General features: G+C 36.5%; 1 protein-coding gene across 2 annotated transcripts in view; it reads left to right on the top strand.

Moving 5' to 3' along the window:
- Positions 1-15724, top strand: part of ROCK1 (Rho associated coiled-coil containing protein kinase 1) — a 185687-nt gene that overhangs the window by 56182 nt on the left and 113781 nt on the right. For both annotated transcript variants that reach the window (XM_012521871.4, XM_058277515.2), the window contains exons 3-8: positions 8327-8427; positions 8998-9135; positions 10929-11104; positions 11955-12039; positions 13701-13845; positions 14168-14306. In XM_012521871.4, coding sequence (XP_012377325.2) covers positions 8327-8427; positions 8998-9135; positions 10929-11104; positions 11955-12039; positions 13701-13845; positions 14168-14306 — 784 coding nt within the window. The remainder of the gene's footprint in view (positions 1-8326; positions 8428-8997; positions 9136-10928; positions 11105-11954; positions 12040-13700; positions 13846-14167; positions 14307-15724) is intronic.

The following is a 15724-nucleotide window of genomic DNA, read 5'->3' as shown; positions in this document are numbered from 1 at the left end:
GACTTGGTCCATCATATTAGCAGTGAAGAAAGTAAAGAGTTATCAGATTCTGGATATGTTTCAAAGATAGAACTAACATGTTTTCCTGAAGACTGATTGTGGAGTGTAAGAAAAGATGAGTCAGGAATGCCCCCTAGGTTTTTGCCCTGAGTGAAATTGAGCCATCAACTGAAATGTGAGAGTCACAGGTGCAGGTTTTGGGTGAGAGCATCAGTTCAGTTTGGGGCATGTAAAATTGGAGGTCTGTTACACACTGAAGTAAACCTTTTGTATAGGCAATTGAGTGTGTAAGTCTGAAGTTTAAGAGAGAAGTCGGGATTAGCGATAAAAAATTCGGTAGTTCTGGCATGTAGATTTTTAAAAGCCCATCAAAGAAATGAGTATGATAGAGATGAAAAGACTATCAGTGAATGAGCCTTGGGATGCTCCAGTGTTAAAAAATCTGGGAGAAGGGGAAGAACAAGCAAAGGCAAACTGAGAAGTAACCATTCTCGTTGGAAAAAAAGTTCAGTGTTGCTGGAATGATGTGGTGTCCTAGAAGTCCAGTATATCAGGAAAGAGTGATCGGACTGTGTCAAAAGCTGCCGACAAGATGAAGACTGAGGTCCTTGGATTTAGCAACATGGTGGCTATTTGTGATTTTAATAAGATCACTTTTGATAGAGAGGTGAGGGTCAAAGCCCACCTGAAATGGGTTTAAGAGCAAATGGGGGTGAAGAATTAGAAACAGTACAGATAATTTTTGAAGAATTTTGCTGCAGTGGAGAGTAGAAAAATGGGGCAGTAACTGGTGAGAGAAATGGGATTGGAGATTTTTTTTTTTAAGGTGAGAAGGAAAACTGCATGATGGGATCCTGTTAGGGAGGGGGAACCTTAATGATACAGGGGAAAAGGGAGAATTGCTGGAGCAATGTCCTTGAACTAATGAAAAAAGATGGCGTATAGTGTACTGGTGGAGGGACTTACTTATAGGAGTATTCTCCTGTAATGAGAGATGAGAAAACCAAATATATGAGTGCATGGGCTGGTAGTTGAGTATATCTTTATAATTGTCAAACTCTGTGGTGGTTTTTTTCTGATTGTTATTTGTTTTAGTGTAATAGGCAACAAGGTCATTAGCTGCAAATGGGGATTGGTGGGAGAATCTGGGGGGTTTGAGAAAAAGAGAAGAAAATGTACAATATGGTTTCTAGGAAAGTGGGAGAGTGAATACAATAGGGAAATAAATGATTGCCAGGAAATATTAAAGGCCAGTTTGTTGTTTATGAATTTAAAGTGGGACCAGTCAGTATGGTTTGTTTTTTTTTTTTTTTAAGATTTATTTTATTTTATTTTTCTGGTTATTTCATATAAGTTTCATCTTCCCCTTTAAGTCTGGCTTGTTTAACTCAGCATATCTTCAAGGTTCATCTCTACTGTGCATGCTTAATTCCTCTTTTTTGGCTGAATAATATTCCATTATTTAAAGTCCTGTGAATTTCACTTAAGGTGTTTGTGGGTTATTTTCCCCTTATTTCTCCCCCCCCACCCCCACCCCCATTGTCTGCTCTCTGTTTCCATTCACTGTGTGTTCTTCTATGTCTGCAGTATTCTCATTAGGCAGCTCCGTGAACCCATCCTGGGACCTTCCAGAGTGGGAGAGAGGTGATCATTCTCTTGCTCCACCTCAGCTCCCTTGTTCGCTGTGTCTCATATTGTCTCTTCTCTGTGTCTCTTTTTTGTTGTGTCATCTTGCTGCGTCTGCCCTCTGTGTGGGCAGCACCACTACTAGATGGTCTGTATTCCTGTGTGGAGGCTGCACTCTTTGTGTGGATGCCACTCCTTGCACAGGGGACACCCCTGTACAGGGCAACACTCCTTGTGTGTGGCGGCACTCCACATGGGCCAGCTCGCTACACTGGCCAGGATGCCCTGGTTATCGAACCCTGGACCTTCTATATGGTAGGCGGAAGTCTAACTGTTGAGCCATATCCGCTTCCCTATCCATTCATCTTCGATGGGCGCTTGGATTCCTTCCACCCTTTGACTGTTGTGAATAATGCTGCTGTGAATATAGGTGTGTATATATCTGTTCAAGTTCCTGCTTTCAGGTATATACCTAAAAGTGGGATTACTGACTGATAAGATAATTATACATGTACTTAACATTCTGAGGGACTGCCAAACTGTTTTCCAGGTGTCTGTACCATTTTACATTTATACCAACAATGTAGGAGGGTTCCTATTTCCTCATATCTGGGTAACATTTGTTAATTTCACTTTTTCTAATAGCCACCCTAGTAGGCATGAAGTGGTATCTCCTTGTAGTTTTGGTTTACATTTTCCAAATGGCTAATATGTTCAGCATCTTTTCATGTACTTATTGGTCATTTGTGTATCTTTGGAGAAATGGCTACTCAGATCTTTTGCCCATTTTAAATTGGGTTGTTTGTCTTTTTATTGTTATTTGTAGCAGTTCTTTATATATTCTGGATATTAAATCCTTATTATATATATGGTTTACAGATATTTTCTCCCAGAAGTTTGGGTTGTCTTCACTTAAAAAAATAAGTAAACAAGAAATTTATTCTTTCACAGTTCTGGAGGCTAGAAGTTTGAAATCAAGGTGCCGTCAGGGCCATGTTCTCTCCAGTGGCTCCTAGCTTCTGGTGGTGGCCAGCAATTTTTCCCTTGATTTATAGCTGCATCTTTCTAATTTCTGTCTCCATCTTCACATAGCCACCTTCCCTCAGTATGTGATTGAGTCTGTCTGTATCTTCACATGACCTTCTTATAAGGGAGCCATTCATTGGATTTACAGTCTACCCTAATTGAGTATGACCCCATTTTAACGTAACTAATTGTATCTGCAAAGACCCTGTTTCCACATAAGCTCACATTCATAGGTGCTTTAACACCTATGTTAGGACTTTAACATATCTTTTAGGGACACAGTTCAACCTACCACAACCAGTAATCAATCATTATATCATCTATATCATCATAATATATGTAGCTATCTATATCATCATCATATAATTTTTAACCTCTTTCTTACCCATTGAAACATGAACCCATGTTAACTTAGATTGTGATAGTCATTTTGATGACACTTCATGTTTGAGTTACCAGTGATGTCAAGCTTCTTTGTGTACTTCCTATGCTGTCTAATGGAGAAGCAAGATCTCCATTCCAGTACAGATTTCAATGGGATATATTCTCTGAGCTCAAACTATAGTTCTAGCAACATTTTTCAGACCTTTATGCAAATGCAACAGAAGTTTCCATATTTCAAAATCCATTTCTCTATAATGAGATTTTATGTATTTCATCTTTGAAAACGTCTTTTCACACATACCAGTACTGCCAAATGCTGATATCAATCCACATGCATATGATTTATTATTTATTTATTTATTTTTTTAGGAGGTACCAGGGATTGAACCCAGGACCTCATATGTGTGAAGGACGCCCTCAACCACTGAGTTACACCCGGTCTACTGCGTATGATTTTATTTAACTGAGCATATTCATATTTGGAAGGCATTTATAGAATTCTGTTAGATTCTTCTTTTAATATTTTCCATTTACCATATCATTACATTGCAGATTAGTAATTCCAATTGCAGTTTAGGTGAAATCTCCACAATTGCACACAGAGAAATGGCATTAACTATAAACATTTAGAATTCTTTCTGATGTTAGCAAACATTAATGTGTATTTTAATTTGCTAAAAGCTGTTGGGAGCATGTAGCAGTTTGATATGGTTATGAATTCCGAAAGTAGATACTGGATTATGTTTGTAATCTGGTCTGTACCTAGGCATGATTAAGTTATGATTAGGGCTTTGAATGGGCCATGTCATTAGGGTGTTGAGTCCCAACCACTTGGTGGATGGGGACTCACAGAAAAAAGGTATGGCAAAGGACAGAATTGAAGGTTTCTGATGTTGGGAGTTTTGATGTTGAAGTTTGATGCTGAAATCTTAAACTGGAGCCCCAGGAAGTCAGCACACAGAGGAAAGACAAGCCAGACCCAGGAAGAGAGGATTTGAGCCAGGAGAAGAACACAAAGGAATAGAGATGACTTCTTAGACACTGCAGAAACCCCAGGGAGAGAGACAGAGCTGTTCACCTGATAGTCTACAGCTGACCTTGTGGAGAAAACAGAGGAGCTGAGCCCAGAGGAACACAGGAATTTTCCTGAACCCTCACCGATGTCAGCAACCATCTTGCCCCAACGTGTGGAAATAGACTTTGGTGAGGGAAGTAACTTATGCTTTATGACCTGGTAACTGTAAACTCCTATCCCCAATAAATACCCTTTATAAAAGCCAACAGGCTTCTGATATTTTGCATCAGCACCGCTTTGGCTGACTAATACAGAGCAATATACCAGAAATGGGTTGGCTTTTACAATGGGATTTTATTAGATTAAAAGCTATAGTTCTGAGGCCGTAAAAATGTTCAAATCAAGCCTTCATCAGTGCATGCTTTTCTCCCAGAGGATCACTGCTGGTCATCCTGAATTCCTTTCATGTGTCAGGGTACAATTGTGGCATCTGCTAGTCTCATTCTCTGCCTCCTCCTATGAGCCTCTTTGCTTTCAACTTTGGGCTACTTTGTGGTTTTTCACTCTCCCAGGTTTGTCAAACTCTGGAGGGTTCTCTCTGTCTGCAGCTTTTTTCTGTGTCTATACCTTTTTATTCCTCTGTTTATAAAGGATTCCAGTAAGAGGATTAAGACCCATCCTGGGTTATGCCCTACTGAAGTGGATCTAATCAAAAGAAATGTCCCTTAATTGAATCTAATCAAAGTTCCCATCTACAGTGGATTTTCATGCACAGGAATGGATTGGTTTTAAGAACAGGGATTCTGGGATCCAACCAGCTTCAAACTGTCACAATGTAGAAAATCTCCCTGCCACAAAAGAATTCCATTCTTCTCTGTACTAGATCTGTATTTCAAAATTGCACTTAATTATTATTACTTTATTTTAAATTTTACCAGTAAAATTTATTACATAAAGCACTTGCATGATATTCTTGATTTTGCTTTTTTTCAAAAGATTTATTTATTTCTCCCTCCCCACCCCCCATTGTCTGCTCTCTGTGTCCATTCACTGTGTGTTCTTCCGTATGTATTCTCATCAGGCGGCACTGGGGATCTGTGTCTCTTTGTTGCTTCATCTTGCTGCATCATCTCTCCGTATGTGAGGCGCTACTCCTGGGCAGGCAGTGGTTTCACATGGGGCAGCTCTCCTTGCTCAGGGGCTACTCTTTGCACATGGGGCATCCTTATGCGGGGCATCCCTGCATGGGCCAGCACTCCTTACGCACAGCAGCACTGCACATGGTCCATCTTACCACACGGGCCAGGAGGCCCTGAGTATCAAACCCTAGATCTACTATATGGTAGGCGGACGCTCTATCTGTTGAGCCACATCTGCTTCCCTGATTTTGCTTTTTGATCCACAAAGCTTAATATATTTACATTTCTGGGAAAGTGATGGGGCTCAAGTGATAAGGCTTCCACCTACCATATGGGAGGACCCAGGTTCAATCCCTGGGGCCTCCTGGTAAAAAAGAAGAAGAGAAAGTGTGCCTGTGTGGTGAGCCAGTGCCCATGTAGTGAGACAAGTGCTCACACGGGGAGCCAAGTACCCATGTGGATGCCCGTACAGCGAGCTGAGTGCCCATGTGGTGAGCTGAGTGCCCACGTGGTGAACCAAGTGCCTGCGTGGTGAGCCAAGTGCTCACGTGGTGAGCCGAGTACCTGTGTGAGTCAGTTCCTGCGCTGTGAGCCAGTGCCCTCGTTGCGAGCCAAGTGCCCACATAGCAAGCTGAGTACCCATGCAGTGAGCCAGTGCCCATGCAAGTGAGTCATGCAGCAAGATGATGACTCAACAAAAGAGAGACGAAGGGGAGAGTCAAGGTGAAGTGTAGTAGAGACCAGGAGCTGAGGTGGTGCAATTAACAGGGAACTTTCTCAACATACAGAGGTCCCTAGGATCGAATCTCGGTGAATCCTAGGAATGAAAGACGAGAAGAGAAGACAAAAAGAGAAATAGATACAGAAGATCACATAGAGAATGGACACAGACAGCAAAAACATCAGGGCAGGGCCGGGGGAGAGGAAGAAAAATATTTACATTTCTGGTCCTTTTCAGAAAAAATTTCCCAAACCTTGCATTACATTAATAATAAATTGAGGTTATATGTAAATTTTGCTGATGATGGGACTTCAGTTCCAACGAACACAAAAGAAGAATTTCTGGAGTTGTAGAGTATACTTGTTAGGGTAACATTAGTTTCTTTAATAAATATATCCAGTAAAAACAAGGCTAAAGTTTTGATGAACTCAAGCAGATAGGAGCAAGGCTCTGAGTTTTGGGGAAAGGGGAGGAGTATATATCTGTGGCTTCCTCTTGACCACTGATGATAGAAGTGATGAATTTTGGGGAAGTGTGGACTTGGCTCCATTTTCCATTCTTACAACATGTATAATCCCCCTCTTGGCCCCTGGTGATGGATAGTAGAAGGCCTAGGAGAGATGTTGTCTCAGTTCTATTGCATAGGGGCATGGCCTCATTCCAGGTGTCAGGATTTCCCCTTTCCTCTTGTTGATGAAATTAGAGAATTCTGGGGGAAGCTGGGTATTAATAGTCTCCTTCGTTACCTTTCTTGACCCAGTCATGGGAAAGCATGGTCTTATTTTCTTTATGTATCTATCACAATATGGAATTAATTTATTTCCTTGTTTATTATTTCTCTTCTTTCCAGAATATGACCACCTAAGACCAGAAATCCTGTCTGTCCCCAATGTTTAGAACAGTACCTAGCATGTAGTGAGTGCTGAATAAATATTTGTTGATGAACATGTCATCCTTGATTTTTTTTTTAAAGATTTATTTTACTTTATTTATCCCCCCACCCCTACCCGTTCCCTGCGCTTGCTGTCTGCCCTCTGTGTCTATTCGCTGCGCATTCTTCTGTGTCTGCGTGTCTTCTCTCTGGTCTTCTCTTTAGGAGGCACCGGGAATGTATCCTGGGACCTCTGGTGTGGAAGAGAGGCTTGAACAACATCCGCTTCCCTCATCCTTGATTCTTACCCCTTCTTCACTCAACAAGTTTGTCTTTTATTTTCTAAGTTTTTCTTTTCAAATCCATCCCCTCATCTCTGTTTTTTTAGTGCTACTAAGAAACAATCTTGGGGAATGACCATCCTCCTCTTAGGTAGGCTTGGTTAGGTGTCCTCCTCAGAACTCCACGAACTCTGTGCTTTATTCCCTTACTGTATTTTTTTGTATTACTTTTTCACTGTTTGCTTCATTTACTGAAGTATGAATTCCTTGAGTACAGGAACTGTATTTTAAAGCTATCTTCATTTACCTTAGATAATTACTATAGAGTCTAGCATGTTGTAGACACAAATATTTGTGCAGTGAATTAATTGACTAATGTCCGTATCTTTCTGGTGCATCTTGCACTGGATAAGTAACCTAATAGTAAATGTACTTACGTACATGTGGAAATTTGCCCTTTTGCATAAGTTTATTGATCATAAAATGTACTTTAAAAAAGAAAGACAAGAATATTATATACAGCTTTTATTGGGAACTAGAACTTAAGTTTCATAGCTCTTCTGTGTTTTGTACAGAAATACAGTACACATTTTGTACTTTGAAATGTGAAGCTTTTCCATGTAATCTCATGCCAGTGTTGACCCATGTGGATTAAAATAGCCCTATTTTAATCTGTGACCAAATTAGGAATTAGAATATCTATCCAGTGGGAATTTGTAAATTATTGTGTTTGTAGCATGACAGGTTTATATAAATAATTGAAGTGATTCCCACTGCATATTTGAGTTTTAAAATTTAAGTTCAAATGGGTAAATGTAATGATATAAGCTCTAAAGATTGCCAGTTGGAAAATTTATTGTGATTCTTCAGCATTTTATGTTTGCCTCTAATATATTAAATTGTTTATTTTTAAAAGGATCATCAAAACTGACTTTATTCAAAGAAAAATTTATTCCATTAATCTAAAGTGTCTACCCATATTCCTTCAATTCAAATTTGAACTATTTATCCTCAGTGTTTGTTTGTAGTAGTATATTTGTTTTAAGTATACTCTATTAAATCAGGTTTTAATAAAAACTTTTAATAGCTAGAGTGAAGTCATTGTAGAATTTTATTTTAAAAATTTCTTAGCATGTTGTTTATATATCATCTCATTCTTATTTAAATTTTGTTTCTCCTTGTGTTTCTCAAGGACTTGAATGCAAAATAAGCAATGTTTTAATGCTTTAGTGATTTAAAATTATACACTTTTTTCCCATGCAGATAAAGACACAATAAATAAAATTAGAGACCTACGTATGAAAGCTGAAGATTATGAAGTAGTGAAGGTGATTGGTAGAGGTGCATTTGGAGAAGTTCAATTGGTAGGTTGTTTAAATGAGATTAAAAAACATAACATTTTAAAATTTAAAGAATTATTCTTGTATTTAACATATATTATTTGAGAAAGTATTGTTTTAAACATGCCTTAAATAATTGCTTTAAATTGCTCTAGACTTTCTTGTTTGAGAGTGGGAACACCTAGGGTCAAATTTACCAAGCAGTGTGAAGTGTTTTCCCCAAGCACCCATGGGTAGGGAAGAGGTCTCAGAAGTATCAGAAGAGAAATCTTCACTCATAATAATAGACTATCTAAAATGCTGTGGGTAGGTAACTTTAATAAACAGGAAGTAATGTGTATAACAGGGTGAAAGGGGAGTATGCAACAGTATGGGGAATAATGATTTTTTTTCTAACATTTCTTATTTCTAGTAATTAAGGCATTGACATTATATAATTGGGGTAATTCAGGAGAAGAGAGAAAATAAAAGTTGAAACAGTGATGTTAAACTATTTAACAAGCTGTTAAAATCATTTAATCAATTGTTCTCTGAAACACTGAGCTTTAAATGTTAACAAAGATTTTTAATTATTTTCTATTTCCAATTTTAAAGGTAAGACATAAAGCCACCAGGAAGGTATATGCTATGAAATTACTCAGCAAATTTGAAATGATTAAGAGATCTGATTCTGCTTTTTTCTGGGAAGAACGGGACATCATGGCTTTTGCTAACAGCCCCTGGGTTGTTCAGGTATAATTTTGCTACTGTTTAATTTTTGCTCTATTATTTTATAAGTAAACATATCTAAGAAGCTTAATTTGTTTTATAGAAGAGTAATAGAGAGTTTATTGGTAATTACAAAAGTGTTGAATATTTTTTAAATTATAAAATTTAATTTTATTGACATCTCTAGGAGGAAAGTAAGAACAAAGCTAAATAATTATCTATAGAATTAAAAAGAAAATTTAAGTAATCTCCTTTGATTTGGGTAATTCATAAATTGTTATACCTTGACTTTTAATATATACTTTTATGTAATATTGAAATTTAACCTTAAATTTTTCTCAAGCATGAAATCCTCTTATTTTATATATGTAATCTGTGTAATCATCTATTTGTGTCTTATTTTGTGGAGATGAGGGAATGGGGAGTAATTAAGGGAAAGTGAAAGGGACTGAGTTTATAAGCTAGGTTTCCAAATATTATAACATTGACTGTAGATTTTTTAGTGGAATGAAAAATAGACTATAAGTCTGTAGTTTGAGGTTCTGGTGTTGACTACCACAGGCCTATCTCTGTAGCAGTGGCCAAGTTATTTAACATCTCTGGGCCTCAGTTTCCTCGATTTTAAATGTGAAAGTTGGTTTAGATGGGTTATTTTCAACTGTGTTGTTATCTTAGGTAAACTCATGAAGGCAGGCTTTCTAACTCTGCTTCAACTAGGGCAACTCTATGTTAAATCTTATGCAAGATTTCATATGGGGGAAGTAGTTTTTTGTGGCTTAAAATACACACACACACTGGGCTAGACCATTTCTGAGTTTCCAACATGTATTTTCTGTTTTACCTATTTATAGTATATAATGAAGACAACTCTAAATAGGCATGCTTGTAATAGGATTCCTAGGATACAGGGGTAGAAAGGAGGATATGGAAAATGGTTTTTTTTCTTTTAAAGTACAATATCATTGTAACTTTTAGGGGTAAATTTACAACTAAATTTATTTAAATTTAATTATTTAAGTAAATCTGTAACAAAAATCTTGAACACTACTAAAAAAAATGAAGCATAAAGAAGATTTTAAGATATAAATACCTAGGTAAATTAGTTCTTTTCTGTAGTGGTTATTTTTGTTCACTTCTAATCTAATCATATTTACTTAAAATGTTCTTTTGGAAATTTGCTCTTCTTTGAACTTCAACCCTGATTACATAATACTATTTTGGCCTGATATTTTTGCCAATTTCATATTAAGGGATTTTAATCTTCCTTCTTCACTCTAGCTGCTGCTCCTCCTCTTCCTGATCTGCTGTCATTTATAGCATCTTTTACACTGTTTTCTATTTTGTTAATCCTTTTAATAACCCTGAAATCTAGTTAATGCCTATTAAATACATACACAGTTTATAGATTGATCTATGCTTTTATTCATTTAATATTTATTAAGTACTTCCTAACAACCAGGCATCCAGACAGTGACAGAACAGCAGGTACAAAAGTCAAAATAGAGAATAGTCCTTTTTGCTCTTCTAGAGGGAATTATAATAATAGGAAGTCAGGAAGGTTAAGTAACTTGCCCATAATCACACAACTAATAAAGGACAGCTGAGACTGTAACCCAATTTATCAAAGAATTCTTAAGAAGTATGTTGTTGAAAGAAATTTAATAGTTACTTCTTTTTTTAAAAATAGGACTTGTAACTATTCTTCTGCAGCTTGATTATTTCATTTAAATCTTACATTAATGTTTTTAATTTAGAATAAAACAGTTTTGCTTACTCCTAATAAATTTGTTTTATCTGCTTTTTTTTTGCTTCTGTAGCTTTTTTATGCATTCCAAGATGATCGTTATCTCTACATGGTGATGGAATATATGCCTGGTGGAGATCTTGTAAACTTAATGAGCAACTATGATGTGCCTGAAAAATGGGCACGATTCTATACTGCAGAAGTAGTTCTTGCATTGGATGCAATCCATTCCATGGGTTTTATTCATAGGTAAAGATAAAAATGCTTTAATTTACTCATTTATTAAAGGGAGATGCTGAAAAGTATGTAAAAGTTTTCTGATTATCATGTTTTACTCTTAAGTCCACTCATCCTCCTCCCATATGCTGTAAACTATCTATCCTGTATGTTTCAATTACCTTTTTTTTTTTAAGATTTATTATTATTTATTTATTTCTCTCCCCTTCCCCACCCCAGTTGTCTGCTCTCTCTGTCCATTCGCTGTGTGTTCTTCTCTGACAGCTCCCATCCTTATCAGCGGCACTGGGAATCTCTGTTTCTTTTTGTTGTGTCATCTTGTTGTGTCAGCTCTGTGTGTGTGCGGTGCCATTCTTGGGCAGGCTGCACTTTCTTTCATGCTGGGCAGCTCTCCTTACGGGGCGCACTCCTTGCGCGTGGGGCTCCCCTACACAGGGCACTCCTTGGTGCGCATCAGCACTGCGCATGAGCCAGCTCCACACCGGTTAATCAAGGAGACCTGGGGTTTGAACCACGGACCTCCCATGTGGTAGGCAGATGCCCTATCCATCGTTTCAATTACTTTTTATGTCCAAGTGGTATTTTTTAATGGTTAATCTCTCACAAATGATTTAATTTCCTTCCTGGCAGAATCAAACTCTGTTTGAAAGAAATGAGATTGTATGTTTTCTTCTGAGGTATTAACATACAAAGGAATTTCCTTGATATTCACTTTATAGATATGGATAGAGAACAAATATAGAGCAAATGCGGCCATATCTAGGTTGAGGATGCTTGACCTAAAATAACGGCTTCATATAATTTTTAAGTGTCTGATCTGTTTCAGAAATACTCTACTGTTGTTGTTTTTTTTCCCCCTCAGAGATGTGAAGCCTGATAACATGTTGCTGGATAAATCTGGACATTTGAAGTTAGCAGATTTTGGTACTTGTATGAAGATGAATAAGGTTAATTAATTAAATGTTATTTGGGGTTTTGCTAATTCAAGATACATGCTTCCTTAGAAAGTGCTATAAGAATTTACTAACTATATTGGGACTTGTACAGAATTGGTGTGAGCTGTCTTAATTGTTAACTGGATACCATGGTTACGATGTTGTATTAGTAACTTGTTAGTGATTTAGTTTTTCTTCTCTAATTAGGGTAAATGTGCAATGCTAGATTTACTAATTCCTTCATTACAACTAGAAATGGAATTAACTAAATGTCACTAAATACTTGTGTGTCAGTGTTAAAATTACACTATCATAAAATCTGGTTTTCAGTAATGTGTATTTCTAGTGTTTTACATAGCGTTCTGTTAACATATAAAGGATATTACTGCTTGTTTTAGGAGTTTATCTTAAAAGATACCCATTCTCAGTTATTTTAAATATCCTATATACATATCTGAAAAAATAGGTATGCTGCTTTATTTTCAGTAGACACTTTTTTTTTTCTGAGATACAGTGGGGCCATTGAACCTGGGGCCTCGTATGTGGGAAGCCAGTGCTCAACCACTAAGCCACATCGGCTCCCGAGTTATTTGTTTTTCATTTGTTTTGCTTATTTTTTTTGTGGGAAGCACCTGAAACCAAACATGGGACCTCCCAAATAGTAAGCCCCAAATAGTAAGCAGGTGCTCAACTGCTTGAGCCATATCCCCTCCCTCAGTTGACACTTCTTATATTCTTTTTTTTTTTTTTGAGGTGCCAGGGCTGGGGACTGAACCCAGGGCCTTGTATGTGGGAAGCTGACACTCAACCACTGAAGCACATCAGTCCTCTGAGTTGGTTTTTTTGTTTGTTTTCTTGTTGTTGTTTTATTTTTAGGAGGCACTGGGAACTGAACCTGGAACCTCCCACGTGGGAGGTGGGCACTTAACCACTCGAACCACATCTGTTCCTATATATTCTTTTGAAACTTACAAGGGAACAATAGCTAAAAAGCTGTATTTATTATTTTTAAAAGCAATTTATTGATTAAAAGAAAACATGGAAACTTTCGTGAATATTTTATTATAATATTGCATTATTGCTGGGTAAAATATATATCAGGTATATACTTTTTATTTGTGGAGGGAGAGATTAAAATGCATATCAGATAAACATTCAGTGTGTACAACACAGCTATGTCCTTTTCCCATATACATGCATTACTCTTTTATATTCGTACAGTCAGCTCACATATATTTTCTTTGCAGTTTCATAGTTAAATCAAGAAGCTATTTTAGTAAAAAATATAAGTAAAAAATTGCCTCATCCTATCAGCCTCACAATCAATTTGCATTCATTTATATACTTGTTCTCTGCAATTAAGTTGAGATTATTATATTGATGTATCTGGGGAGATAATAATGGAGGCAGTGTATCTTTCTGTGGGTATTATTACAAATTCCATATATATTTATACCTATTTATATAGTATATATGTATACATTATGAATCTATTGTATATATAATATGTATATATGATTAAACTGTTAGTTTTTATCAAGTTTGCATTAGGTTTTGATATACTTTATACCCAGAGATTAAAATTCTACAGGCTAGATTAAGAAGAAAGTCATTTTAAATGATTGAGACTTTATATTCATATCTAATCCAAAATTTGACCTGCCACTCTTTAGGAAGGTATGGTACGATGTGATACAGCAGTTGGAACACCTGACTATATTTCCCCTGAAGTATTAAAATCCCAAGGTGGTGATGGTTATTATGGACGAGAATGTGACTGGTGGTCAGTTGGTGTATTTTTATATGAAATGCTTGTAGGTGAGTAAAGGAGAATTTTACGTACTTCTAATATAGTTGCTCATTCACCACTTGGCTTTTTCTAATATTGCAATGTTGATTACATTAAGCAATGTTGATTTTATTTGTAGGAAAGAAACATGATTCATCATCTTTTTGTGTGCTTTAAAAAAGTATTTAGATGCCTAGAATAATTTTGTCATGTATTATTTCTTTTTATATATTAAGTGTATGTTTTTAGCTAAACACATGGTAACTTTCACTTTTCTCCTTTGAAACACTTTTTTCTTTCAAATGTAGAAAATTATTTTATTTGCTTTTGTTTTCCCTGCCAATTTTTCAGGTGATACACCTTTTTATGCAGATTCTCTGGTTGGGACTTACAGTAAGATTATGAACCATAAAAATTCACTTACCTTCCCTGATGATAATGATATATCAAAAGAAGCAAAAAATCTTATTTGTGCCTTCCTTACCGACAGGTAAATGATCTAAAAATTAAATTTATTTCCATTATCTTAAGGAAATTTTCATATTTTTAAACTATTAAAATAAAATCACTACCATCCCCATAATCATTCATGATGACTGTGAAGCCTAATGTAATTTTTTTTTTTTAAGATTTATTTTATTTATTTAGACCCCCCCACCTTGCCGCTTGCTTGCTGTCTGCTCTTGGCGTCCATTTGCTGTGTGTTCTTCTGTGTCTGCTTCTCTCCCTTTGTTTCATCATCTTGCTGTGCCAGCTCTGCATGGGTGTGGGCTGTCAGCTCTCAGTGGGCGCGAGCCAGCTTGCCTTCACAAGGAGGCCCTGGGAAGCGAACCCAGGGCCTCCCATATGGTAGATGGGAACCCAATCGATTGAGCCACATCCTCTTCCCCCCTAATGTAATTTTATAGTTTTCTGGGTGACTTTTCTGGATCTCAACTCACTTGCCTTCACTGAGAAATTAGGATAATAATATATCCTTGGCATATGGCTGGATCAGATGATTTTTTTCTTTTGTTATTAAATTTTTAACTTGGTTAATTATGAAAAGGATAGTATGTTTTATCAAGTTTAGGACTCAAAAAAGTATATTAACACCTCAGAAATCAGCATCCATGGCATGTATTAGTTTAACTGGGTATATGTTTTTCTTTCTGAGTGTATAAAAAGAATGATGTACCTGCCAACTGATGCCATTTTAGATTTGATTATATATGGTATATGCTTGTTGAAATAAAGGAAATAATACAGAGCTATAAAATAGTATATATTTCCTACCTACTTCCCTACTAGAGACAGGCATTGGTATGACGTCTACCAGTTTCAACAAGCACTTTTATAAATGTGTTCTCATGTTTGTAAAACAAAAATGTCATAATATTATGAATAATCTTGTGGTTTACTTTTCTGATTTAAAAGTGAACCTGATGACTTAGGAAGAGTGTGTTTAATGTTTATAATTGTATAGTATTAATTTAAATAGTAGTGAGGCTTTGTACTTTTAAAATACACTCTAAATGGAGATTCACTTTAATTAAGATAATTTCTATTTCTTCGGTGTGTTCTGTAGAACCTGAAAAGTACAGTTTTTCAGTTTTTTGTATTTTCATGTAAAGAACTATTCTAGGCTAATTAATGGGTGCTAGGGATATAGAAGTGAGCAAGATCCGAAGTCACTGTTTTTGAATACCACATAGTCCTTTGGGGAAAATAGACAGGCAAATCAGATGTTTATATTACAGAGATGAGTATTATGTGATAAGTACTGGATGCAAGATGATCTTGAAGAGGTTACCTAATCTGGCTAGGGAGAGCCAGGGAAGGCTTTTCAGAGGAAGTATCACCTTAAGTTTATTTAAAAAATTTTTTTTAAGAATTTATTGATTTATTTATCCCCCCTCATCCTTGTTG

The sequence above is a fragment of the Dasypus novemcinctus genome, chromosome 16, assembly GCF_030445035.2.
Source record: "Dasypus novemcinctus isolate mDasNov1 chromosome 16, mDasNov1.1.hap2, whole genome shotgun sequence".
Taxonomy (NCBI): Eukaryota; Metazoa; Chordata; class Mammalia; order Cingulata; family Dasypodidae; genus Dasypus; species Dasypus novemcinctus.
The sequence above is the reverse complement of the archived record's forward strand: the minus strand, read 5'-3'. Positions and strand labels throughout refer to the sequence as shown.